At 51.3% G+C, this 27986-nt stretch overlaps 1 protein-coding gene, 1 non-coding gene and 1 pseudogene across 2 annotated transcripts; all 3 read right to left on the reverse strand.

The window, feature by feature from the left end:
- Positions 1–359: 359 nt before the first annotated feature.
- On the reverse strand, positions 360–27918 carry BEAN1 (brain expressed associated with NEDD4 1). The gene is made up of 6 exons (XM_070398304.1): positions 27839–27918; positions 16056–16130; positions 11090–11197; positions 8210–8437; positions 3473–3578; positions 360–2535 (listed from the first exon to the last, which is right to left on the reverse strand). The coding sequence occupies exons 2-6, from the start codon at positions 16078–16080 to the stop codon at positions 2241–2243; spliced, it is 762 nt and encodes a 253-aa protein (XP_070254405.1). The 5' UTR covers positions 16081–16130; positions 27839–27918; the 3' UTR covers positions 360–2240.
- On the reverse strand, positions 22612–22718 carry LOC138997485 (U6 spliceosomal RNA). The gene has a single exon (XR_011468949.1). It is a non-coding gene; the product is annotated as a U6 spliceosomal RNA (small nuclear RNA).
- LOC138997283 (zinc finger CCHC-type and RNA-binding motif-containing protein 1 pseudogene) lies at positions 22826–27342 on the reverse strand (annotated as a pseudogene).
- Positions 27919–27986: the final 68 nt, after the last annotated feature.

The raw sequence follows: 27986 nt of genomic DNA on the forward strand, positions 1-27986 counted from the left end.
TTGAACAGTGGCAGCAGGTGGCCAGCAGGTGGCAGTGTGGGCTTGGAGCGGGATTGATGGAAACAGGACTCTTAAATCACTGACTACCCACATACTCAATATTTGGTTCAACAGGAAAATGACAAGGCTTCAATGGCTGCTAATTCTGAGAGAAGTAATATATTTTCAGTTTGATGTTGTTTCCTTTCCTTAGAGATTTCAGATGGTACAAGCCCCCCTTTGATACAATGTTACTTCTTTTTATTTTTTATTTTGAAATTTTAAAATAAATCTTCATTGTCGAAAGTATTACATTTGCCCCCTTCCCCTGCATTGACCTCTTCTAGCCCACCCCGCCCCAATGATACTTCTTGCAACACTTTTTATGGATATGATGTATTTATTTTGAACGCAGAAAACATCCACAGTTGCTTAAATAGCGCTTAATCCAGGAGCAAGAAAAGCTGTTCACTTTCCCACACTGATGAGTACATAGGGGTGCCCCCGGCCCCCTTACAGCAGTCTTAAGGGTTGCAGAAGCAGGATGGGTTTCACCCCTGGAGTGCATTTAAAGCAATACAGTACAACAGACAGATATTTTTTTGCTTGAAAAACAGTACAAGTAAACCACAAGGTGACAGAACTGCTTGTAAACAAGGTCCCTACTCCACGTGGAGCCAGAAGCTCCAGGTGCTGCCGAACCTTTGACCGGATTCCTTTCAGTCCTGCACCGACAAAAATACTAGCTCTATACAAAATAAAATTCACAATAGCCATTCTTGCTGCCCCCTTCTTAAGAAAGGGGTTAGTGAATTGTTTTAGCCCTTTGTGGGGAGGGGGAGGAGAGGAAAGGGGGTGTTTAAGGACGGGCGAGGGAGGCAGAGTGGACTTGAGGTCTCTGCTCCCTGCCACTGGTGATGCTGGTGGGTCCCTCCTCAGGGGTTCCCAGGTGCCCCCTCTGGCAGGCTGGGCGTTCAGGAGTCAGCTGTGTGACCTGCATGGCCTCTGTTGGAAACGGCTGTGTTTCATGGGCCAAGATTGGGGCCTCTCTACCACCAGGCAACCCACGCACGCCCTTCCGTGGCGCCCGGCATCAAGGCTGAGAGGCAACCACTGGTCCTAGCGGCGGCACAGTGGGGCTCACGGTGCCTTATATTGTCTCTGCAAACTCCTCAGAGGGCGAGACCAGAACATGGCAGCTCAGTTCCCAAAGGAGCAGCCGCCAGAGGACAGTGCCAGCTCCTGGGGCCTGGCTTGGGCCCATACTTAAGAGAGGGGCCGCTCCTGCGGCTCAGAGCCCTTATGTTCTGAAGATGTTCAGTCCTGGGAAGTGGCTGGGCTGATAGGGGCACAGCTGTGACCCTCACCACCATGGCACGCCCACCAGGAGCCCTGTTCAGCCCTGTGGTTCAGGGTGGGGGCTTCGGAGATAACCCGGCTGGCAGCGCCAGGCTGAGGGCACTCTGGGAAGGGTGAGGGCAAAGAGGGCTGTAAGGGCCTCCAGGTTGTGCCCCAGCCCCTCAGGCCCGTGTCCGCACCCCGTAAGCGGCAGGGTGGTGATGTGGTTTTGTTGCCTTGGACTTGGTGGAGAGGTTCAGTGTGTAGCTGAGTCCCACTGAGACCTGTCCCACCAACCAGGGGACAGGCTGCCCTTGGAGGGGGTGGGGGTAGACAGCTGACCTGCCATGGTCAGTCTGTTTCTCGAGACAGAATCACAGTTTGGCACCGCCTGCCAGGTGAGGGCAGGGGCAAACAGGCCCGGGAGAGGCGAGAGCAAGCCTTAGTCCCCTCTGCACCTCTCTGCCCAGTGCTGTCTCTAAGTCATCACCGGCAGGCTGGGGAGGGACGGGAGGTAGGGAGAGCTTCCTTTCGAATGCAACCTTCACAGATGAGTTTGCATGGTGCGTGTGAGGGGGGCATCTGTGTATGTGTCTTCACACGTGTGGGGCATGTTTGGATGTGTATGTACACATGGGCATGTCACTGTGTATATGTCTCTGTGTGTGTGTAAGTTGTATTATATGTGTGCATGTAGGAGTGCTGTGTGTGCGCAAGAGTTGGTGTTGTGTGCATGTGTGTGTGTGCATGAGTTTGTGTGCATATGTGTCTGTGTGCATTAGTTTGCATGCGTGTGTATGTGTCTGTGTGTGTGCATGAGTTTGTGTCTGCGTGTGTGTATATGTGTGCGTGCACGCGCTCCCTGTATTCCCGAAAGGTCTTTCTCAGCCCCTAGGGACTGGCAGGACATGGCCTGCTGGCATTCACACAATCATCTCTGGGCTGGAAGCCAGGCTTCCTTTTGGGCTCGGTGGGCCCTGGAGGCTGCTTGGCTCTGGTTCTGAGGCTGGCAGTGGCAGCAGGCTCGGTGGAGGGCAAGGCCCACACACAGCCTCGTAAGGGGGCAGGGCATCCATGGAGATGGTGAAGAGGTCACTGGGCGCCTGCTGGTGTCCGCCGGAGCTGTGGCCGCTGTTGGTGTCTATCAGCGAGTAGGGAGGTGGCGCCTCCGTGGGGGGGTACAGCTGAGTGGCCCCTGGCCCCATGCACTCTTCGTAGCTACAAGAGAAGGGACTCCCTCAGGGCCTGTGGGGCCTGGCCTTCGGGCGGGTGTGGGTCTTTCCCCAAGAGCTGAGAGCCTGTGCTCAGGGACAAGCTGCCTGGCATGGACCAGCCAGGCCTTTGTCATGGCGGCTCCAGTGAAACCTCTCTGCCTCACAGAACCGCGAGACCTAGATTCTGGTCCTGACCCAGCCACGTGTTCTGTGTGAACTCAGCGAGCAGGTCTCTGAGCGCCGGGCCACAGGTGGCTCAGAGCAGCAGGATGCTGTGGACCAAACGTCGCCCAGGCTGGCCCCCGAGTGTGGGCAGAGCTGCCGGGAGCAGCTGCAGGCACCCTTGATCTGAAGTCACTCCAAAGTGGCCCTTCCAGCCCTGGGGCCCCTGAGCCAGAGGTGCAGGGCTGAAAAGTGTCCTCCGGCCTGGGAGAGGGCAAGTGCACTGCCCTCCCCGCACCCCAGAGCAGAGGGAGAAGGGAGAGGGAGAGCCGAGGGTCCCCTGGTAGGAAAGTGATGGAAGCTCCAGACCTCTTCTCTTTTCAAGTACTAGCTGGGGGTGACCTGCCTGAGGGTGGACCTGAAGGCCCAGAGGAGAACTTGCCAATGGGACAGGGCCGCCTGAGGGCCGTGTGCAGTTTGGATGCACTGACCCCATCCCAGTGGGTGTGATTTGGGCTTTGGGGGTGCAAACGAAGGAGCTGGGGCCCGGCCTGAAGGGGCTGCGCTTTCTCCTCCTTCTTGAGTGTCTCCTGGTGGCAGCTCTGAGTCAGACCCTGCCCCCCTGGGACCTGCTTGGTCAGAGGGTGAGAGATGGTCACACCCTCTGAGCAGATGTTTTCTGTGTTTATACCCCTTGGGGAGGTGTTGCTGTTTCCTATGAGGAGGCATTGTGCCCAGAGCCCCACCCTCTCACACCCTCTCCCCAGGAGGCCTCCTACCTTGGTGGAGCATCCATGTGCAGCCGGTGCAGAGAGCTGAACCGGTTTCCCCTGAGGCTGCAGGCACAGTGTATCCCACGGCGGCAGAAGGAGTGCTCCTGGTAGTCTGCAGGGAACAGACATTCGGCCTGGGCCTCAGGCTGGCGCCAGGGAGGGTCCCCCCAGTGGCATCCCAGAATGTGGCAGCCCTGTACTGAGCAGTGTGTGATGAGCTTTGGTAGACATAGTACTGAGGCTGTGGGAACAGAGCAGGCCAGACCCAGCCTGGGGTCAGGGAGGGCTTCCTGACGGAGGGGCTCCCAGAGCTGAGTCTTGTCTAGGATTTAGCCAGGGGAAGTGGGGCAGGCTGGGCAGAGGGAACAGAACAGCTTGAGCCAAGGAGGGAAAGAAAAAGAAGAGTGTGGTGTGAGCAGGAAGCTTTGAGCTGTGGAGAAGGTCTGGGGCATGAAAGGGGGCAAGAGGCTGTGAGGGAACGAGGGCTACAGAGGTCTCTGGGGCAGGTCTCCCTACTCCCTGCCCCCAACCACACACTATTCCCTTAAGATACCCCAGGGAGAAAAGGGTCTTCTGTGATGAATTCTAGTGACTCAGTATACCGCATTCTCTTCTGGGTATTTGTTTATGTATTATGTATTCTTATCTACACTAATAAAAAACAAAGGTGCCAATTGACCGTACCTTCGCTACACCCATCAGCCGATCAGAAGAGTATGCAAATTAACCCAACAAAGATGGCTGTTAAATTTGCATACTGCAGGCGGGGTGGGACAGCGCGATCCGCCGCCCACCCTGCCGCCATCCTGGCTTGCCACCTGTGACCCGGGGAGCGGGCCTAAGCCAGCAGGTGGTTATCTCCCGAGGGGTCCCAGACTGTGAGAGGGCACAGGTTGGGCTGAGGGACACCACCCCCCGCCAGTGCACACATTTTTGTGCACCGGGCCTCTAGTTTTTTAAATAACTCTTTATTGTTGAAAGTATTTCTTCTGGGGTTTTGACCACATATTAGCACATCAAAGGCTCCGAAAAGTCCTGCAGCTGAGGAACACATTCAATTGTGCTTCTCCAGCATTGGACCACAGGATCTTATTTTCTTCTATCTAATAACACTGCATGGGAAATGCTGATGGAGCACAGTCTTCACATTCTACAGCTGAGGCTCAGAGAGGCCCAGGGACTTGCCCGAGGCCACACAGCAAGTTACTGATAGGGCCAGGGCAGCGCTCCACCTCCCCGTTTCTGACAAGACTCAAGGTGGCTAGGGGCAAGTGGGAGCTGCAAAAACGGCTGAGACTTGAGGTCTCCCCAACACCAATGGCCTCCCAGGTGGCTCCTCCCCTCAGCGGGCAGGGCTCAGCATCAGGGTGGGGCTTGTCTGGGGTTGGGCTTATGACCTTTCTCTGAAGTCAGCAGCACCCTGACCTCACTCTATAGACCAGTGGTTCTCAACCTTGGCTGCACATTAGAATCACCTAAAAATCTTTTTAAAATCCTGATTTCTGGGCCTCATCCTTGAGGATGAGGTGATTCTAATGTGCAGCCAAGGTTGAGAACCACTGCAGTCTAAAGACCCTTTCCACTCCCCTAAGCTCTTTCCCCCACTCGAGGTACAATGGTGAATGGAAAAATCTGGGTACAGAACTCTCTCTGCATTTCTACCACGTGGGGAGGTGTAGGCTCAGGGCAGCGAGAAGGCTCCCCTGGGATGTTCCACAGGCGTCAACAGTGGCTCTGTTTGGATGACAGGACCACGACCCTTATTTTCTGCTTCAGACTTCCTGTGTTTTAAAGCTTTTCTACCATGAACACATGTTACTTTCATACTAGGATAAAGGAGCCCAATGATGCGCTGTGGAAGGGAGCGGAGATGAGATCTGTTTCTCTCCAGGGCTTCCGCTGGAGAATGGGTTTTTGGAAGAACTTGGGGAAGGAGCTCAGGAAAGAGATAAGCAGGAAACAACAGGGTGATGGCAACCAGGGCCGCTGGGCTCTGGCGCAGGGTCCCGTCCCTGCCAGCGTCATCAGGGAAGGAGCCCACCTGCTGTCCTAACCTCGGGAAAGCTAAGGCTGTTCCGTGGGCCTGAGTGGGGGGCCCTGGTGGGCAGGACCGCCCACACGGCTGTCCACCTCTCTCCTTGAACTGCTTTTCTTGGGTCTCCCAGGGAAACTGAGGCTGCTCTGTGGTGCTCCCTTGGCTCTGTCACTTAGTCACAGTTCAGTCATGTTGGATGCCTGTGGAGAATGCCTCGGAGCTGCCAGGCTGGCGGCTGGCAGGTGGGGGCGCCAACCTACATGGCCTGGGAGCAGGTGTTCTAGGGGAAAGATAATGAAAACAGTTAACGCTTACTGAGCACTTACTCACTAGCCAGGTGCTGTCTAGTTTAGTCCTTGCAATAACTTTTGGGGGTAGGTCCTGTGTACCCATTTCACAAATGACTCACGTAGGTACACAGAGGTCAAGCAACTTCCCTGAGGTTGTACAGAAAGAACGGAAGATGAGGGCCATTTTGGACTCCCTGGGTGTGGGGCCCCGGGGGAAGATGTCTTGGGGGTGCCTGGGTGCACGGTCTGGAGCGAGGATGGTGGGTGGTCCTGAGGCTGCCGTGGGTATAGAGAGAGGACCCAGGGCCCTGGCTCCGGCTCTGAGGACCTTGGTGCTTTCCTCCTCAGGCAATAGGAACCCACCCAAAAGCCTGGGAGCGGAAGGAGAGAGACGGGAGTCTGTCCCTGGGGCCAGGGAAGGGGTATTTGAGGACAGAAGGATCCCCAGTGCCAATAGGTCAAAGCTTGGTGCTCTGCCCACAGCTGCGCCCAGTGTGTTTTTCCTCTCTTCCCTGGCATCTTTCTAAGGCTCCTGGCAGTGCCATCCCCATCCCCATGCACCCCCAGAAGGCTGGAGGAAGGTGTGGGGGGCCTCAGGGAGGTGCCAAAGCCACAGCTGAGACCAGAAATGGCTAGGGAGGTGGGAGCCCCACAGAGGGTTCCCACAGCAACAAGGCTGCAGGGTGCTGACAGTCGGCGTGGGGTGGCGAAGGCCGGGCTGTGGCCTCCTGCCACTCTCCCTGCTCTGGAGGTCAGGGCTAGGTGTCACTCATGTGGCAATGGCTCTGGGGCCCCAATCAAGAGTAGGAGGGACTGGTCTGCCCCCCTTCCTCCCCCCAGTCCATCTCTCCTCAAGGCCACGGTTGACCTCTCAGACTTTAGCTTGGGAACTACTGTGGACCCTTCGCCCATGTTCTGAGTACCAGGCCAGGCTTGGGGACCTCTAGGCCATTCCACAAGTTGCTCCAGTTTTCCGGCCTTTAAACGGGTGGACACAGGTTCCTTTCTTGCCCACAGAGCACTTTTTTCTGGACCAGGTCCTGTGCTGGGCTGTGGGCCCACGTGGAGGAGAGCTTTGTGCAGGCCCTGCTGTCCCTGGTGCCACACAGCCATCCTGTGGCAGGGCCACTGGTGGAGGAGGAGGGACAGTGCCAAGATAGTACAGGGAGGAGGGTCCAACTCAATCTGGGAGGGATGAGGAGAGGCCAGAGAATCTCCCCAAAGGAGAGAGCATTTGAGCCAGGTCTGGAAGGACAAGTAAGCTTTTGTCGGTTGGGGAAGTATGGGAAATGGCATCCTGGACATAGGGAAGGGCATTTGCAAAGGTGCAGAGGTGGCAGGAGCACGAAGGCGGTACTTTTTCTGTCCTGTCGGAGGAAAGAGCCTCTGGCCCTGCCTGGCTCTGGAGCCTCCAAGCACTTAATCTGCTGTGTGCGTGGTGCCCCTGGGGTCCGACCGCTCCACAGGCCTGCTTTTTTCCCCCGGTCTCAGGAGAAGCCCTGCAGGCCGCAGGGCAGGCTTTTTCCTGCCCTTGAAGGTCGTCTGAGAATTAAATACCGTGGGGTTCCTTCCTCTGCTTTTAAATCCCCGGCCCCTTCCGAGAGAGAGCACACTAGGCAGGTGGGCACTTTGGGACTGGGCAGCCCAAGAATTCGCCACCAGTTCTGTTGTGAGGGTGACCCTGTGGCGGGGAGGGTCTCAAGTCAGTTCTACTTGCACTTTGCAGGCTTGTCATTCATTCACTCGTCATTCAGCCCATGCATTTATCCATCCACTTACTCATTGACCCACTTATCCCATCCGATACCGCACCTATCCATTCCCCTAACCTCCATCTTTCCATCCATCCACCCACCCACCTACCCATCCACTCACACATCCCACCCAACCCACACATCTACCCTCCACCCAGCTATCCATCTACCTCTCCATTCATCCATTCTTCCATCCTCCCATTTGGCTATCCATCCCTCATCCCAGCCCTCATCCCTTTCTCCAACAATCCATTGATCCACCCACTCACTCACCCCACACCTCCCCGCACCTATTCACCTCTTCATCCCCCTACCAGATTACCCTCCCACCCCACTCACCTATGCCTTTCTCCATCCGACCCGGCATCCCGGCACCATCTGGACCAGCTGTCAGTACAGCTGGACCAACAGTGGGCAGGGCTGGGGCATAACAAGCTGTCTTCCCTCTGACCGGCAGCCCCACCTGGGTAGACAACCAGGCTCCCCACGCCATTGAGGACATCATGGTGAGCATCTGTGAGCTTTTCCCGATCGCCAAGACCTCAGGATGCCTTCCCTGCCCACCCTCCCCCTCTCACGACAGAGCAGCCGCCTCTTTGATGTGTCCTGGGTTGCAGTCGCAATTGGATGGGAGGGCCAGGCCCTGAGAAGGGCAGCAGCTCACCTTGGTCAGCCTCGGGGTCTCCACGGTAGTAGTAGTAGCGGCGGCGGCAGTGAGGACGGCGGGGCTGGAGGTGCCAGGCCTTCTTGGCCAGGATGATGGTGACGCAGGAGATGGTGAGGACCAGGCCTAAGACTACACATACCAATATTACAGAAGACGCATACACATTTCCCTTCCCGAAGTTCTCTAGTTCAGCGTAGAAATGGTGGGTATGGTTGCCGTGCCAGCCTATTGGGAGCAAAGAGAGAGGATGCTGAGCTGGGGCACAGACCTGGCCACACGCCTTCCTCCTCCAGCCCGGCTGCCCTGGGAGTTATGCATCCCTGGCTCAGTGGAGGAGACTCAGGTCAGGACCAGAGACTCTCTCCTGGCTGCTCCTTCCAGGGAGGAGGGGAGCAGAGTCCTGAAGGAGCCTTTGGTGGCAGGATCTGACCTCCCCTCCGCTCCTCTGAAGTCTCTGGCCTTGGAGCTCAACTAACTCATGGATAGGAAAAGGGAAGCTCAGAGAGGGCAATGGCCTTGCCCAGGGTCACACAGTGAATAAGTGATCCCAAGACTCAGTGCTAGACAAGGACTCTTCCCCCGAGACACAAGGTTAAAGGGTCAGCAGGTCTTTACCAAGGTCGTGGGAAGGCCTTCTGCCTCAGGGGCGAAACCTACCCAGGGGACTCCGGGGCAGTCAGATAGGACTTGGCTGTGGGCATCAACTGACCCAGACATGCGGTGCTGGGGGTTGGGTTGGATCAGGGAAGGCTTCTCGGAGGAGGTGAAGCCAGGAAGCATTCTGGGCAGGGGAAGATTGGGACAAAGGCCAGAGGTGGGGAGGGACTCCTGGGAAGGGGTGTGGAGTGGTGGGAGCATGGAACAGTTTCTCAGCATGTAATGCATGGACTGTGGATTCCTAAAAACATTACGGGGTATTTGGGGACGAGCCCTTTATCTCCTCAACATCCAAGATTACTTAGAAGCCCTGAGTTGTCTTGGGACCCAAACCAGGCTCAGTCCCAGGTCTTTTATTCACCGACATCAGTCTCCTGAGAAGGTGAATGGCCCTCGGGTCCTCTGGGGAGAAGGGCCCCTCCTTGGCCACCTTCCTTGGGGGAAATCCCAGAGCTCCCCATCAGCGCTGACCTGCACCTTAGGCTCTGGCGAAGAAAGACACAGGTGGTCCAGGGTTCAAACCCTAGCCCTCCCTCCAGCAGGTGGTGCCCTCTGAGTAGGTGGTTCACATTTCGGAACCTCTATCGCTTCATCTCTAAAATGGGAGCAGTGATCTCTGCTCTGAGTGAATGAAAGCACACTGGCTAGCAGGATGTCTATACACAGTAGGTGCTCAATACATAACGGTCAAACCTGAAAATTATAAAAATAGACTTCAATGTGAAAGGCAGAACAGTAAAGCTTTAAGAGGAAAACACTGGAGAACATCTTCATGACCTCGGATACAAAGGTACTAACTGTGAACAATGGAAGGTTTTGAAAGAAGACTTTCTAAATATATTCACCAGCTACCACCTGCCCCAGATCACTGGAGGATGCTTACCAGGGAGGTATCTGTTTGCACAGGCGTCTGGAACTGGTTAATGGATCCCAAGACGCAAAAGGGTCCTTCTGCACTTCTCTACGCAATCATCCATTTTTCTCCATTAGCCGTTTCACGCTAATAGGTTTGCTCTTCGGGGAATACCCCAGAGAGCAGTTGCACCATCCATTACAGCCGTTCAATGTCACACAGTATTAACAGAGTATCATGAGCCTTGGGATGATACAGGAAATGAATTTTGAAACCTAGCCCTCATGTTCAATGAGGGGGCCTAGAACAGCCTTTCTTCAAATAAGTGATAAGGAGAATGCCCTGCAGGATTCCTTTTCAGTTTGAAAAAAAAACATCAAGTCTTACCAGCAGCTGACAGGAAATGTGCGGTATTTACCCAGGCTGTCTTCTCACGATGACTCCCATTCCCCGTGCCCTGGTACCTCTGATTACCTGTCTTTCAGTGTGAGTGTTGCTTTAGTACTTTCCATCCTGCAAAGACTTTTGCCGTTGAAGTGTAGCTTGGCTACTGAATTAAACTTAGAAACAGACCCTCATTCAGTTTCTTGTTTTATTTTTTAAATCAGGTTTTTGCATTCTACTCTAAATCAAAGCCATTGTTAGACAAAGGGAAAATAATTGCGCATACCTTTCTCTTCCAGCATATTTCACCAGCTTGCCATCCCCAGCGCTCTTGTGACAAGGCAGGGGCAGAGAGCTGGGCCTTTCATTCATGCACACTTAAAAAATATCCTACTGCAAGAGAATGTGCTGAGATTGAGCAGAAACTGATATAGTTAAATCAGCTACTGAAGTTCAGCCACTATTGTGGTTATAGAACTTAGTGCAGTGTTTTTATTTAATGCTCAATGTAATTTATAATTTAAAAGAATTCTAAGAACATGCCGCAGGTTTCTGAATCTACAAATTCTGTTCTACATTGCATATTGTCTGGGAATGTGATAGTTGTGCTGTTTTAAATAACTGGGTTTTACACTTGGTATGAATGCCAGTGTGCTGGTATCAAGCAGGTGTAACTGATCATTCTACTCCTGCGTAAGGATAAGAAGGGAGCACTGTCACAGAGCTACTATTTTCATTGTTTAGAGAGGGTTGGTGACATACTGTGCGCATACAGTCACATGTACTATGAGAGTCCTTAAACTACTGACAACATTGTTGATATTTCATTGGAGGTACCTTTCTAACTTGAAAAAAATATGAGATTTGGGAAAATGTTTATTTTATGAGCAATCCTTTAAATTTCATTCAACTGAAAGCCTGAAATTTCAATAATAGACAAAAACTCTTTAACAAGGCTGCCATTCCACTGGAAAGGTGCCCACCTTGTCTTTCATGGTTATAAAATTTTAATCTTGGAGGTGAAGTAGTAAAGCCCTCCTTCTTAGGAACTCCAAGGGAGTGTTCCATAATCTTATCTTCTGTATTATTGCCTGTAAAGTTTAAGGTTAAACATGAATAAAGTAAATAATTATACATAACATTTAATAAATGTTATATTTAAAAAGCTAAGGACATCTGTTAACCCAAAGATACCATTATAAGAGTGAAAAGGCAATCCAAAAAGAGGGAGAAAATTTCCACAGAAATGTATCCAACGGAGGTCTTGCATTCAGAATATAGAAAGAATTACTATAAATCAGTAATAATAAGATCTAATAGAAAAATGGGCAAAAGAGCCCTGACTGGTTTGGCTCAGTGGATAGAGCGTCGGCCTGTGGACTGAAGGGTCCCGGGTTCGATTCCGGTCAAGGGCATGTGCCTTGGTTGCGGGCACATCCCCAGTGGGGAGTGTGCAGGAGACAGCTGATCAATGATTCTCTCTCATCGATGTCTCTAACTCTCTATCCCTTTCCCTTACTCTCTGTAAAAAATCAATAAAATATATTTAAAAAAGAAAAATGGGGCAAAAGAGTCAAACAATTGCTTCACAAAAGAGGATATCCAAGGTGCTAAACTATATTTAATCACCAGGGGAATTCAAAGGAAAGCCACAAAGTGATATCTCTACTCCCCACCAGAATGGCTAAAATGGAAAAATCCAGACAATACCAAGTGTTGGCAGATTGTAGAGCAACTAGAGCTCTCAGACATGGCTGGTGGGGATATGAATTGGTACAGTTACTCTGGAAAACTGCTTAGCTCTAGCTATTAAAGCTATATATATCTTCTAACCCAGAAATTGTACTCGATGGAATGCATTCTCCAACAGAAATGCATCCATATATTCACCAAAAGCCATGTCCTAAAACTGTGCAGTTCAGTATGTGGCCACTAGCCACATGTAGCTAGTAACATTAATTAAAATAAAATAAAATTTAAAATTCAGTTGCACTAGCCAAATATCAAGTGCGCAGTAGCTACACATGCTGGCTGGGGGCTATCATATTTGATGGTGAAGACGTAGAACATTTTCATCATCCTAGAAAGTTCTATTGGACAGCACTGTACTAGAACATTTACAGCAGCACTACCCATTCACAGCCCCAAACCGAAGACTATTCAAATGCCCATTAAAGTAGAATGGATACGTGATTTGTGGTATACTCACACAATGGAATACTATATGGCGATGAGAATAAATGGTCCACAGTTATGCTCAGTGGTATGGGTGAATCTCATAATGTGATGTTGAACAAGGAAGCTGTGAGTTTAGTTTGTTCAGTACACCGATGACTTGTGCACCTTTCAGAAAAGAAGGAAGAGAAATCCCTGATTTGTAGTGTTTGTCAATACCCATGGTGTAAATACTCCCGTCATGGTGGATTTCATGCTACCAATGGTTTAACAGCAGCTCAGGAAACTCCTGAATATTTAACTATTGACTCTTGTGAGCTGGTATTTCTACTAAACAAACAAACAAACAAACAAACAAACAAAACAACTCTAGAGAATCCCCAGAAAAGGAACTCAGTTCTCACTGCAGATGTTCAGAGTCTCCCGGTGTCTTGGGACCCGGTGGGGATAAGAGTGTAGCAGGCAAGAGGAGAAAGGTTTGCCGGTCTGACTGTCTACTGCCTCCAAGGGAGGCTGAGGCGGGGGGGGGGGGGGGGGGGGGGCGGTTATGACAACCTTTCTTCTCCGGTTAACAGTTTTCGTTTCAAAAGAGGGCTGCTCCTTCTCTGCATCTTCCCCGAGAACTGTGGGCTCCGTGTGGAAAGAGCACTTTATGCGGCATCAGGCTGGGCGCTTCAGAGCGTTGGCCACAACGTGTTGTGTGACCTGGTCAGTCCCATTCTGCATCTGAGTTTCTGCATCTGTGATGCTGGGGTAGAGTCCCAGGGCAGATCCCAGAGGGCCAGCAGGTGACCCCTTACATCTAATCTACAAGGCGGGGAGAACCTGTTTTATGAAGTCATCCCATCCTGTGCCCGTGGTGAGGTCTGACAGAAGGCTGGCACTGCTGAGAACCTGTCAAATGCAGCCTCGCAGTGCCAGGCAGCAGGCTCCAGTCTCTGTGGTAGGTTAAACCTTGGCATCCAACGGAAAGGCTGGCATGACTGTTTCCACTGCACAGATGAGCACATTGAGGTTTCTGGACGTTAGGTAGCTTGCTTCAGATTACACAGCCGGTGTCAGTGCCAGGTTGTACTTGAACCCAAGCACTGTCTCCCTCTTCACACGGACTCTGAGGGAGACCCAAGCCCACCCACACGCTCTGCCAGGCTGCAATTGCTGCCAGCCTGTTTGACAGCCTGGGAGCTTCCCCTCTCTTACCCCCGACCTCCTGAGCTCTGACCCTAATCTTTGGTGCTTGTTTTTCCTTCTAGGGACTTTTCCTTTTGCCTCTCCCAATGGGCAGGGGGTAGGGCTGTGGACACTCGAAGAGCCCTACCCTAAGTCTTCCAGGTTTAAATGGGAAATCTTGGTATCTTGACGTGTACCGAGCAAGATCATTTGTGAGCTAAGAAAGTTAAAGCAATTCCCCGTTCGGTGTCTAAATTCCCAGAGCAGGTCTAGGTCTGGGAGGGAGGCGTTAAAGAGCCCGCATCAGCCAGGATGCTCTGCATCCATTCCAGAAATGTGCGAGGCCGTCGGCTGCATCTTGACTCATTCACTTGTCGGTTGTTCAATAAGCACTTATTGAAGCAGTGATTTCCAAGTTGGGTCTGAAGAGAAGGCCCGGATTGGGGCGAAGTCAGAAATGCCAACCTGTAGACCCAATTCGGAAACCCCAGGATTTCCTTGGGCAGTTGGCAGAGCTGGGTGTGTTGGGGGAGAATTGAGGGTCACCCCCAGATTTCTGGCCCGAGAGACTGAAATGTCTGGTGTCCTAAACCAGGACAGCAAAATCAAGCAATAGTGGCTTGGAGGGGAAGACAAAGACTTCTGTTTGGGGCAGGCTGAACTTGAGGTGTGGGGGTGGGGGCTTCCTAGGGGAGTCAGGCCAAGGAAGGAAGCAGAAGCTCAGGCAGAAGCTGGGGTAGGAGAGGGTGGTGGAAGCTGCTGTTTACAGTAGTGAGGATGAGGTCTGGGGTGAGTGAGAAGGCTAGGGGCCAGGTTGGAGCCCATTTGGCTATCCATCCCTCATCCCAGCCCTCATCCCTTTCTCCAACAATCCATTGATCCACCCACCCACTCACTTGGGTGCCCCTGGTGGCCAGCAGCCAGACTGGGCACCCCTACCTCCCCAAGCACCACTCTTTGCAGGGACCCCACTGCCACCTTATCCCCCTGGGGCATGCCTGGTGATCCCACCCAGACAGGCTATGCCAGCTTCCCCTGCCCCCTACTGCTACAGCCCCTTGATGTTCAAAGATTTAATAATTAGGGTTTCAACCATTTGGAAGAAAGACCGCAACCCCAAGAAGCGTGACATGTAACGAATGGCAGAAATTTGAACAGACAGTGGTGAGTGGGGATGAACCTGGGAGAGGAACAATGACAAGTAGATAAATGGGGCTAAGGTAGGGTCCCTGATTCCACACAGACTCCCAGTCCCAACTCATCCAGGAGAAGGGACTGGAGGGCATGCTTCATTAGATGAAATGAGTTAGGAGATGAGGCCTCCCAGTGGGGATGCACCAGGGAGGGTTTCCTTAGGACAGTGAACGCCAAGGAGTGTGTTCTGTGCAGCCCCAGTCCCGTAAGATGTTCCTTGTGGTCAATTAAATTTGGGAAGACCACTGGGCTTTCTCATTCCTATGGAAGCCTTACAACACACATCACCACTTAAAGCAGTGGTTCTCAACCCTCTGGCCCTTTCAATACAGTTCCTCATGTTGTGACCCAACCATAAAATTCTTTTCGTTGCTACTTCATCACTGTCATGTTGCTACTGTTATGAATCGTCATGTAAATATCTGATATGCAGGATGGTCTTAGGCGACCCCTGTGAAAAGGTCGTTCGACCCGGTCGCGACCTACAGGTTGAGAACCGCTGACTTAAAGGCTCTGAAAAGTCCTACAATAGCAAAACCTTCTTGTGCCACCCAGCATTTCCCATTCTCACTTGGTTATGGAAATTTTTATATGTATTTACTAGGGGCCCGATGCATGGATTCGTGCACCAGTGGGGTCCCTTGGCCTGGCCTGCACCCTCTCGCAATCCAGGACCCCTCAGGGGGTGTCAGACTGCTGGTTTCTGCCCGATCCCCGCACGAATCAGTGCACCGAGCCTCTAGTATGCATATAAGATCTTTTGGTAATCTCTTCTTGCCTCCCTCCTTCCCCCTTCCCTTTGAGATTCATCAGTCTGTTCCATGTTTCCATGCCTGTGAATTGAGCATCTGCCTTCTGGTGGTCAGTGCACATCATAGCTATTGGTTGAACGGTTGAATGGTTAGCCTGTCGCTTAAGCTTTTATCTATATATAGATTTTTATTGATTTTGGAGAAGGGAGAGGGAGGGAGAGATAGAAACATCAATGATGAGAGAGAACCACTGATCGGCCGCCTCCTGCACGCCCTACACTGGCGATTGAGCATATAACCTGGGCATGTGCCCCAACTGGGAATCAAACTGTGACCTTCTGGTTCATAGGTTGATGCTCAACCACTGAGCAACATTGGCCAGACAGCCATGGAAAATTTTTTAAAGTAACCTCAGTAATATTTCTCAGAAGAGCCCCGACCCACACTTTGGGAAGTAATGATACAGACAAATTGACAAAAATGAGATGTCTCTTGCAGACATCAGGGGTCTTATGTGTTGCCCTCCCTGCACCCATCATACCACATCCACCCCGGGAGCTCTCTGGCCAAACATTCTAGCGCTGTTCTCTGTAAACCTGATTCCGAGGTATGCCCTCGCCTGTCCATGAGCCACAGAAGGATGCAGAAGGAAACTTACTGGGGCAGAATTCTCTGAAAGCCATCTTGGAGCAGAAGAGTGAAAGAATCCGCCCACACAGCTCTGACTCTTCACCTGCAGAGACAGAAACAGACAGATGACGGGGTGCCCGCACAGCACCCACCGGCCTTACAGGCTGTGTGCTCATGTTCCCTGGGCTGTCAGCCTCAGGGGAGAGGATGGTGACTTTGAGAGCAAGTGGCCATTCTGCCTGGGGGCTGGGGGAGCTCTGGGCTGCAGAGTATGGGGTGCTAGAGCAGGGATAGGGCAAATTTGTGCTGGGGTCTCCCTGGTGGGTGGATATCTCTCCTGGGTGGATCCTTGATTGGGAACAGATGTCATGGAGTTCTCCTGACTCATGAACCTGCGAGATCCCACGGCCTCAGTCAGCTGCAACAGGCCATGGCGTCCTGGGCATCTTATAGCTGTTGGGACTAGAAGGACTCTTAAAGACCGGCCCAATGTCCTTGTTTTTAAAAATTTAATTTAAAACATTTTTAAATATTATTTTTTAATAATTCTTTATTGTTGAAAGTATTACATATGTCCCCTTTACCTGCCCATTGACTCCCACCAGCCAGACCCAATCCACGCCCCCTGCCCCAGGCCTTCAGCAGCCTGTTGTCTGTGTCCATGGGTTATGCATTCAAGGTCATTGGTTGATTACCTCCCACCCACCCGCCCCCACCTTCCCTCTGAGATTCCCCACTCTGTTCCATGCTTCCATGCCTCTGGATCCACTCCGTTCTTCTGTTTGTTACTTAGATTCCACATATGAGTGCGATCATGTGATACTTGTCTTTCTCTGACTGACTTATTTCACTTAGCATGATACTCTCCAGGTCCCTCCATGTGATCTCAAAGGGTATTTTTTTTAACTGCTGTATAGTATTCCATGGTATAAATGTACCACAGCTTTTAAAAAAATATATATATTTTATTGATTTTTAAAGAGAGGAAGGGAGAGGGATAGAGAGTTAGAAACATTGATGAGAGAGAAACATCGATCAGCTGCCTCCTGCACAGCCCCCACTGGGGATGTGCCTGCAACCAAGATACATGCCCTTGACCGAAATCGAACCTGGGACCTTTCAGTCCGCAGGCCGACGCTTTATCCACTGAGCCAAACCAGTTAGGGCTACCACAGCTTTTTTTATCCACTCCTCTGCTGATGGGCACCTGGGCTGTTTCCAGATCTTAGCTATTGTAAATTGTGCTGCTATGAACATAGGGGTACATACATTCTTTCTGATTGGTGCTTCAGGTTTCTTAGGATATATTCCTAGAAGTGGGATCAGTGGGTCAAATGGCAAAGCCATATTTAATTTTTTGAGGAAACTCCATACTATTTTCCATAATGGTTGCACCAGTCTGCATTCCCACCAGCAGTGTACTAGGGTTCCCTTTTCTCTACATCCTCGCCAGCACTTGTCATTTGTTGATTTGTTGATGGTAGCCATTCTGACGGGTGTGAGATGGTACCTCACTGTAATTTTGATTTTCGTCTCTCAGATGATTCATGACTTTGAGCATTTTTTCATATGTCTCTTGGCCATTTGTATGTTCTCTTTGGAGAAGTGTCTGTTTAGGTCCTTTGCCCATTTTTATATTGGATTATTTGTCTTCCTTTTGTTAAGTTGTATGAGTTCCTTGTATATTTTGGATATTTACCCTTTATCAGATGTATCATTGCCAAATACGTTCTCTGATACAGTGGGCTCTCTTTTCCTTTTGTTGATGGTTTATTTTGCTGTGCAGAAGCCTTTTATTTTGATGTAGTGCCATTTGTTTATTTTCTCCTTAGTTTCCTTTGCCTTAGGAGATGTATCTGTAAACATATTGCTACGAGAGATGTCTGAGATTTTGCTGCCTATGGTTTCTTCTAGGATTTTTATGGCTTCATGACTTACATTTAAGTCTTTTATTCATTTTGAGTTTACTCTTGTTTGTGGTATAAGTTGGTGGCCTAGTTTCATTTTCTTTTGCATGTATCTGTCCAATTTTCCCAACACCATTTATTTTTATTTATTTATTTAATATATTTTATTGATTTTTTTTACAGAGAGGAAGGGAGAGAGACAGAGAGCCAGAAACATCGATGAGAGAGAAACACCGATCAGCTGCCTCCTGCACATCCCCCACTGGGGATGTGCCTGCAACCGAGGCACATGCCCCTGACCGGAATCAAACCTGGGACCCTTCAGTCCACAGGCCGACGCTCCATCCACTGAACCAAACCGGTTTCGGCCCAACACCATTTATTGAAGAGACTCTCTTGACTCCATTGTATGCTCTTGCCTCCTTTGTCAAATATTAATTGAGCATAATGGCTTGGGTTGATTTCTGGGGTCTCTGTTCTGTTCCATTGATCTATATGCCTATTCTTGTGCCAGTACCAGGCTGTTTTGATTATGGTGGCTTTCTAATATAACTTGAAATTTGGTATTATAATTCCTCCAACTTTGTTTTTCTTTCTCAAAATTGTTGCAGCTATTCAGGGTCTTTTTTGGAGTATTTGTTCTAGATCTGTGAAATATGCCATTGGTATTTTAATAGGGATTGTATTGAATCTATAGATTGCCTTGGGTAGTATGGACATTTTAATGATGTTGGCTTCTACCAACGCATGAACACGGTATATTCTTCCACTTGTTTATATCTTCTTCTATCTCTTTTTTTAATGTCCTGTAGGTTTCTAAGTACAGGTCTTTTGTCTCCTTGGTTAAGTTTATTCCTAGGTATCTTAATTTTTTTTTCTCATTTGAGAAAGTCTATTGTTACATTTTACTAGATGAGATACCACTATCTACTGCTCCTCCAACATCTCAATACAGAAGACAATAATCCTGGGTGACAGTGACATTAAGACAAAAAATTACAAAAGCCGAGGCTTTAGAGACAAGGACTAGTCTATGTGTAGAAAGTTGTAAATGTTTAGTTCAGCCTCACAAATAACTTCCCCGGTTAGGGCGCCTCCCAGGACATAGAGCAGCGCCTAGGACGCCCTCCTCCACCGGCCACGGACGCGGGGCTCAGCGAGAAGCCCACAGGGGTGAGACTCCCCCCCACCAGCTCGTCGAGGTCCTGGCCTCCAGCCATCCGCGCTCAGGGCCCCCGGGGGGCCTGCCGGGACCCAGCTGCCTCTCCTGAGCCCCGTTTCCCCATCGGGGTGGACCAGCCCGCTCCTCACACCCCTGAGACCCGGCACCCCGCCCTCCCACCTCCCAAAGGCGACCCTGACCTCAGAACCGCCTGCCTGAGCTGCGCTGCGCTCCTCCCCTCCGGGCCACACTGTTTGTGGGCCGGTCCTGGGCCACAGCCTCAGCTCGCGGAGAGCCGCAGGGGTCAGCACCCGCACCGCAACTGCTTTCTAACCAGAGTCCGACCTCAGCACACGCACCGAGGACCTGCCCGGGGGTGACTCCGGAGCAGGCGTCCTCCCTTCCCTCCGGGCCAACCCCTGCCGAAGACTCACCTGCGCCGGGCCTGCCGACCTGGAGCCGAGGGAGGCGCCAAGGGACTCAGGAGGGGCCAGGGCGGCCTTAGGACCAGGGCCCGGGACGTGATTGGGCCAGTGCATTCCCGTGCCAGCTACCGGGAAGCTCTTCTTCCTTCTCTCTCCAGTGCCACGCGAGCCCTACCCTCCGGGAACCGCAGCGGAGTGACTCGCAGCGGCCGGGCCGTGGAATGCAATGCGCTGTGCAGCGTGGCCCCGGCGGGGCGGGTCTCCACTGGGCCGGCGGGCAGCTGTCCCTCCCGCAGCGCCCGCACCCCGAGCTGGGAGTACAGTGTTGGGTGGAACTGCAGAGGCAGAGACCTGGGTAGGACCCTGATGGAGGGCGGCCTGAGGAGGGGCAGTGGCTGTAAGCGGCACTGGGGTGGTGGCGGCCTGCAGGACCCAGGTTGGTGCGAGGTCGGGGCTTCCCGAAGGTCCGTGTCTGCGGCGCACAGGCCGCCGTGCTGGACACGGGCAGCTCCCAGAAGCCCGCCCTCGGGAAGCCCGGGCACCACAGCAGCACCTGCAAGGTGGCGGGTGTGTCTTTGCGGGGAGAGAGGGGAAGCGGGGAGGGGGATGGAATGGCAGGGCAGGGCCGGGTCGGGAGAATTGAGCCGAAGGGATATGCCCTGTCCATGCAACCCGGGGCGGCCCTGGTCTGCGTCTGCGCACTGGGCCGCCTACACACTCCCGGCTCTGGGTTCGTGGCAGGGAAGACCTGCAGGTCGCAGCGGTTCTCAACCTGTGGGTCGCGACCCCTTTGGCGGTCGAACGACCCTTTCACAGGGGTCGCCTAAGACCATCCTGCATATCAGATATTTACATGACGATTCATAACAGTAGCAACATTACAGTGATGAAGTAGCAACGAAAATAATTTTATGGCTGGGTCACAACATGAGGAACTGTATTGAAAGGGCCAGAAGGTTGAGAACCGCTGGAGGGAGAGCCGGGCAGGCGGTTAGAGAACGCGCTCGCACCTGCACACACGTTCACACACACCTGGACACACCGCTAGGTGACGCTGTCGGAAGGCAATGGCGTTTCTGTGGAAAACTGTCGGAGTCACACCAGCTGCCGCCGCCGCGCCGGAGTCTCAGTAGTATGCCCTCCCAGGGTTCTGCAGCTCGCTGCAGGCATGTACAAGAGCACGCGCACGCATGCACGCATGCACGCGCACGCACGCTTCTGGCGCCCCCTCCCCAGGAGGGCGGGGCCGGAGGGCGGGGCCAGGCGCGCCCTCACTGCAACATGATATTCGTATCCCTGACGGCGTGCAACACGGAGCGGGTGTCTCCGTGTAGATGGCGCGGTGAAGTGGGGGAAGAGTTGTCGGGGAAGTACTTCCCCGACGCACGCAGCTGGAACGCGCTCCTGCGGCTGACGGCCCCCCGGATGCCCGAGTGCCCCCAGAGGGCGCGCAGAGCCGCACGTACAGCCGGAAGGTGGTCTTGTTCTCGAAGGCATGAGGAACCTGCCACCCTTCTTGTTCTCTGAGTGCTGCCACGGGATGCCCAGCTTGACCCCGCGCGTCATCGAGGACCTTGATGTTGTCGGAGATGGTGTCGCGGAACTGGAGCAGCCCTTCTGGTCAAACTCGTGGCCGTGGATGATGCGCATCTGTTCGAGGAAGGTGGACTTGCCGCTCTGGTCCGGCAGCAGGATCTTGACCTGCCCCTCATGGATGTCCCGGCTGCCGCCCGCCCTGCGCTCCCCCCCTGCGCTGCGGCCCCCTCCGGCCTCGGCCGGCAGCAGGCAGGGGCTGGGGGTCCGCACGAGCCCGACATGGCCGCTCAGGCCTTGGACCCCGCGGTGGCTCCCTTAGGCTGCGTCCGTGCCGTTACTAGTATCTTTTAAAAAAAATATATATCTTATTGATTTTTTTACAGAGAGGAAGGGAGAGGGATAGAGAGTTAAGAGACATCGATGAGAGAGAAACATCGATCAGCTGCCTCCTGCACACCTCCCACTGGGGATGTGCCCGAAACCAAGGTACATGCCCTTGACCGGAATCGAACCTGGGACCCTTCAGTCCGCAGGCAGGGCCGCCCCAGTATCTTAATTTTTTTGTTGTCATGGAAAATGGGATTGTTTGCTTAGTTTCTCTTTCTGAGAATTCTTTTATTTTTGTCTTGAAAAATTTTAAAATATTTAATAACAATAAATCGTTCAACTTTTTCCACAGTCTTTATGAAGTTGTTTTTCTTGCTGGTGAAATTTATTTTAAAAGCCCTCATGTAAACTAATCAAGGCTAATACATTTTTTTAATGAACCCTCAAACAAATCTTTTTAATATATACCTTATTTCTTGGGATGCAATAGCATTATTATATATTGTTTTCTTTTTTATTCAAATGTACTGTTTTCAAGGTTAGTGGTTATTGACAAATCTTTATTCTTAATACTCTGCTAAGACAGGATAGAAGCATGATACTTTAAAATTTCTTTTCAATAACTATTTTACAGTAATTTAAAAAATATTTATTGATTTTAGCGAGAAAGGAAGAGAGAAATAAATATCAATGATGAGAGAGAATCATTGATTGGCTGCCTCTTACAAGCCTCACACTGGAGACTGAGCCTGTATCCTGGGCATGTGTCCTGACCTGGAATCATACCCGTGACGTCCTTGGTTCCTAGGGATGCTCAACCACTGAGCCATGCCAGCCGAGCTGTTGTTCCACCTTTTTATGCATATATTGATTGAATCTTATATGTGCCCTGATTGGGGACTGAACCCGCAGCTTTGGTGTATTGGGATGACCCTCTAACCCAGTGGTCAGCAAACTGCGGCTCTCGAGCCACATGGGGCTCTTTGGCCCCTTGAGTGTGGCTCTTCCACAAAATACCACGTGTGGGCGTGCACGTACAGTGCGATTGAAACTTCGTGGCCCATGCACAGAAGTCGCTATTTTGTGGAAGAGCCACACTCAAGGGGCCAAAGAGCCTCATGTGGCTCGCGAGCCGTAGTTTGCCGACCACTGCAACCAACTCAACTATCTGGTGAGGGTGAACTATTTTATAGTAAAAAATTACTTGGCATTAAGTATTTTTTTTTTCTTTATATGGAACGCTTCACGAATTTGTGTGTCATCCTTGCGCAGGGGCAATGCTAATCTTCTCTGTATCGTTCCAGTTTTAGTATATGTGCTGCCGAAGCGAGCACGGCATTAAGTGTTTTTATGATCAAATTCTAAAAACAATCTTTAGTCCCAACTGAACTTGGTACTCTAAGATTAAAAAATTTTTAAAAAATATTTACATAATATAATTTTAATCTCTAAGTTCTTCCTCATCACTGAAATAATGTGCTTTTCTTTATCCTTGGGTGTCTTGAATCATCAGAAGTTGAGGACCCCCTGAACTGGGTTTCCACTTTTTTTTTCTTCTTCAGTTTTGGCTTGCTGGAAAGCTATGGCCTGACTGAGGCGGTCAAGAGCAGGATCTTCTCCTTCATTTCACTTTCTTCTATGTCTTCAATTTCTTCTTCTGGTTCAGGAATTTTCTTTTTTTTTCTTTTTCTCTTTCTTCTTTGGAGGTTCATGTTCTCCAAGCATATTTTTAGGACAGGCATAACTTAAGTGTCCACTTTCCCCACTTTCCCCCATTCCCAACACTTAGATTTATCAAAGTAGTTTCGTCTTCGGATGAACTCAGCTGCTCTTCCATTGTCAATAGCAATGCGTGCTTTTATCACTCTACCAAATATCTGTTTGTTGTTTATTGCCCTGGTACGGTTTTGTGCCCTCTGGAGGTCAGTGCACTCGCGCAGGGAGTCCCAGAGATTCAAAAAGAAGGCTCACTGCCTGGCAGCAGCAGTGGCCTTGCTTCATAGCTGGGGCTCATCTGGGCACTTCCAAACCCCAAACAAAGAGGAAGATCTGCAGATGTCTCTGTAGCTCCTGCTGGACGGCCCTAGACTGTGGCTGATCTTGCCCCTCTTTGGAGATCCAAGAGCCAGTATACCCAGTGGTCAGAGTGAGACCATACCAGATTACAACCCTCCACATCCATAAGAGACCCACTCAAGGGGCAGACTCAGTGAGCACCAAAGCCCTACTGAAGCAAGTCCTGCCCCATAACGGTGTCTCCTGCGCAACAGATCTTCCAGTGTGGACACAGCTGATCATCACAGCCAATTGGCCTGGAGGTCAATTCCTCCCAGTGATACCAAGAGCAATCAAGAGTTAACCACAAGACTGTGCAAACAGCCCACAAAGGGGTGCACCAAGAGCGTCCACCTCAGGTGACTGGGGAGGCTGAGCCACTGGGCCCTATAGGAAACCAATCACACAGGCCACTCTATCAACTCAAGGAGTCTTAGTAGCTACCCAGTACATAGAAACAAACACAGGGAAACAGCCAAAATGCGGAGACAAAGAAACAAGTCACAAATGAAAGAAATGGAGGAAAGAAAAATACTGGATATAGAGTTCAAAACCATGATTATAAGGTTACTCAAGAATCTTCTAGAAACCTCCGAGAAATTTAGTGAGACCCTCAAGGATATGAAAAAGGACCAATCAGAAATTAAGCATACACCAACTGAAATAAAGAATAATATGCAGAGATCCAACACCAGACCAGAGGATCGCAAGAATCAAGTCAAAGATTTGAAATACAAAGAAACAAAAAACACCCAACCGGAAAAGCAAAAAGAAAAAAGAATCCAAAAATATCAAGATAGTGTAAGGAACCTCTGGGACAACTTCAAGCGTACCAACATCCGAATTATGGGGGTGCCAGAAGAAGAGAGAGAGCAAGATATTGAAAACCTATTTGAAGAAATCATGATAGAAAACTTCCCCTACCTGGTGAAAGAAATAGACTTACAAGTCCAGGAAGCGCAGAGAACCCCAAACAAGAGGAATCTAAAGTGGACCACACCAAAACACATCATAATTAAAATGCCAAGAGCAAAAGACAAGAGAGAATCTTAAAAGCAGCAAGAGAAAAACAGTTAGTTACCTACAAGGGAGTACCCATAAGATTGTCAGCTGATTTCTCAACAGAAACCGTGCAGACCAGATGGGAGTGGCAAGAAATATACAAAGTGATGAATAGCAAGAACCTACAACCAAGATTACTCTACCCAGCAAAGCTATCATTCAGAATTGAAGGTCAGATAAAGAGCTTCACAGACAAGAAAAAACTAAAGGAGTTCATCACCACCAAACCGGTATTATATGAAATGCTGAAGGGTATTCTCTAAGAAGAGGAAGAAAAAGGTAACGATACAAATTATGGACAACAAAGTGACAACAAATACATATCTATCAACAAGTGAATCTAAAAATCAAGTGAATAAAAAAATCTGATGAACAGAATAAACTGGTGAATATAATAGAATCAGGGGCATAGAAAGGGAGTGGACTGACAATTTTCAAGGGAAGGGGGTGCGGGAAGAGATTGAAAAAAAATCTTACACCTATGGATAAGGGGGGGGGGGTAAGGACATGGGGTGGGGTGAGGCCCCGCCCAGCTGGTTCTCTGATTGAGTGGTATTTTTAACTCTGTCTTCTAATTCACTGATTTGACCCTCAACTTCCCCTAGTTTGCTGTGTATTCCTTCCAATGTGTTCTTTATTTGTGTTGTGGCATTCTTTATTTCAGATTGTTCCGTTTTTCATAGTTACTATATCCGTTTTCATGCTGTTGAACGTCTTTATCATCATTATACTGAACTCCATTTCAAATACATTTCTTAGCTCTGCTTCATTTATCTCTTCGTCTGGAGAATTCTCTAATTCTTTCATTTGGGTATTTTTCTCCTCATTTTGGCCCTCTGGTTCATGACTATGTATTAGCTCTTTTATGCCTCTCAATTTCCAGTGCAGGACAGTGTTAAATGCTGTTTCTGACTAATTAGGTCAGGCAAAAAAACGTTAAGCCTCCAGAGATGGCCTCTGCTTACATACTGATAGGATTCTGATTTGAAATGATAGGATTCTGACTTGAATTGCGTCCCCCCCCCCCGCCCCCCCCCAAAGCAATCATCCTCTGATGTGGCAAGGTTTTTTTCAACAGGGTAGGGTGATAGCTTCTGCCTGAAGGCTAATTGTTACTTTTAATCTCTTAAGGGGCCTCAGGGCAAGGTGTTTCCAGCAGGGTGGGTACAGTGTCTCCCCCCGAGGCATGGCAAATGTCTGTGTGTGTGTGTGTGTGTGTGTGTGTGTGTGAAAGATGTCTTCCACTGTGAGGGAATGACTCAGCCCAGGAAACTTGGGGTGTCTGCCTTCTGAGCTCTAACCCCAGAACTCCCTGTCCTGGGTTCTGCTCTCACAGATCCAGTCTTCACCCTCTCTCTGCTGGAGCCCAAGCTGTCTAGCTCCACAGGGAATGTGCGTCGGCCCTTTAAGAGGGTGCCGGACCTTTCAGCCACGGCTTTATGGCAGGGGGAAGGAAGCGGGGATATGATCTCCCAGGCCTGGTAGGAAAACCTGGTGTGGAGGCTGCTTGGGGAAGTGTGATTTCAAGCCAGAAATGAACTTAGACTCTCTAAGGGTCTGGGATCTATGCTTTCCAAAAATACGTGTGTACCTAGAGGCCCCCTCTTTCTTCCCACAGCGTCCTCTGATTCTGAGATGAAGGCCCAGACTGTGGGGTGTGGGAAAGAGGGTCAAGGGGCTTCCGGGACAGGCGGCACCCAGAACCCGCGTATGTATGGTTCCCTGCGGCCAGTATGAGTGATTGATGGCGCGGGGCTCTGACGCTGCCTTCGCTTTCGCCGGCGCCCGCCAAGCCCAGGCGGACCCGCCAGAGTCCACCGACCCCGCCCGTGCCCGCCGACCGGGTCCACCGATCCGGGTGTGCAAGCCCGGTGCGCACCTGCCCGCAGCAGTTGACCCCGCCCACCGATCCCGGTGGCGCGCAAGCACCGGCGGACCGCCAGCGCCCGCCAACCCGCCCGCGGATCCCGGTGCGCAAGCCCGGTGCGCACCCTCCCGGTGGCGCGCAAGCCCGGGCAGACCTCTCGCGCCCGCCGACCCCGCCCGCGGCGTGTGCATGTGCGGCAGCGACAGCCTGGGTTTTGTATTGGGGGGTGGGGGGGGGGGGGCGGGGGAAAGCTCACTGCAAGGCAAGAGCTGAGGAAGACGCCTCGTCAATGGTGCCCATTCAGTCATGTAACTAACTACATATCATCTAAGATATGGACAAACTCTTCAATTATGAGTCAAAGTGGTTTTAAATATATATATGTATTTAAATCAGAGCTCTTTTTAAAAAAGTATATATATATATTTTTTATTGATTTCATAGAGGAAGGGAGAGGGGAGAGATAGTAACATCAATGATGAGAGAGAACCATAGATTGGCTGCCTCCAGCACGCCCTCTACTGGGGATGAGCTCCGAACCCAGGCATGCGCCCTTGACTGGAATCGAACCCCGGGACCCTTCAGTCCACCGGCCAATGTTCTATCCACTGAGCCAAACCAGCCAGGGCTGTTTTAAATATAGCCGCAAAATCAGATAGCCCTTAACCTTCCTAAGCTCCGTATCCGCATCTATAAAATGGGGACAGTTATACTACCTAAATCAGAGGGCTGTCACCAGGTCGCGGGGAAATCTATATATTCCTTTAGTTCTCATAACTCTACTGGGAGGTGGTAATATTGTTCCCATTTTCCAGAGGCAACTCAGGCTCGACCGGTAAATAAATCTCCTGCCCAGAATCACATGACAGAGTCCAGTTCCAGAAGCCTTTCAGCTGTGAGTGTCTCCCTTCCCGAGGCCGAGAGCAGAGCGTTCCCTCTCTGCCCCTTACCCCCGGGTGGGGAGTGACCCGCATGTCGTCGGAGGGTTAAACTTCCTGGCTCAAGGGTGGGGAGTGGGTTCTAGCTTCCAACTCCACACCAAGCCCAGACCCCCTTTCTTTTCCAAGTGCACCCTACCTCCCCCTTCTTGGGTAGGATGTTAACGGATCCTCCAAACCAACCGCAAGGGGCCAGGGAGACTCTATTATGTCCCTAACGTGGGGTGGATGCCCGCCTGGGACTCGGCAAGAATCAGGCAGACCCCTTCCCCGCGGCCCGATGGCGTGCTCAGGACCAGCGTGGACTCTCGCGGGTCCGGGTGCACGGGGGCACCCGCCAGGAGTCTGGGATCCTCGGGGATCGCGTTCGGGGCGCGCGCTTGGGCTCCGCTTAGACCTCTTGCCCGCCCTCCTAGCGCTGAACTACCCCAGGTGTTTGTCCGGGCGCGGGGCTGCGGCAGAACACGCAGAACATGGGGGAGGGAGGAGGGGACCGGGATCCCTCTCTGCAGCGCCGCCCCAGGCTCCTTACTCGCTCGGCTGCTTCCTTTGCTCCGTGTGTGCGCGGGCTTCAGCTCGGAATCCCGCTCGGGCTCCTTCCTGCTCTGGTTCCCGCGCGCAGAGGCTTCTGCGCTGTGGCGTCGCTGGGCACAGGGCTCCTGAGGCCAGCTCGGCGTGCA

The sequence above is a fragment of the Myotis yumanensis genome, unplaced genomic scaffold (genome assembly GCF_028538775.1).
Source record: "Myotis yumanensis isolate MYYU_CA2020_CCGP unplaced genomic scaffold, mMyoYum1.0.hap1 SCAF_18, whole genome shotgun sequence".
Taxonomy (NCBI): Eukaryota; Metazoa; Chordata; class Mammalia; order Chiroptera; family Vespertilionidae; genus Myotis; species Myotis yumanensis.

What these genes read in the sequence shown, in the direction of transcription:
- BEAN1 (XM_070398304.1), bottom strand. Translation starts at nt 16,080, where the DNA reads ATGGCTTTCAGAGAATTCTGCCCCA. An exon ending in TTTCAGAGAATTCTGCCCCA is followed by an intron (nt 11,198 to 16,055) that starts GTAAGTTTCCTT and finishes TAAACTTTACAG; the next exon opens with GCAATAATACAGAAGATAAG. An exon ending in CACATGGATGCTCCACCAAG is followed by an intron (nt 2,536 to 3,472) that starts GTAGGAGGCCTC and finishes CTTCTCTTGTAG; the next exon opens with CTACGAAGAGTGCATGGGGC.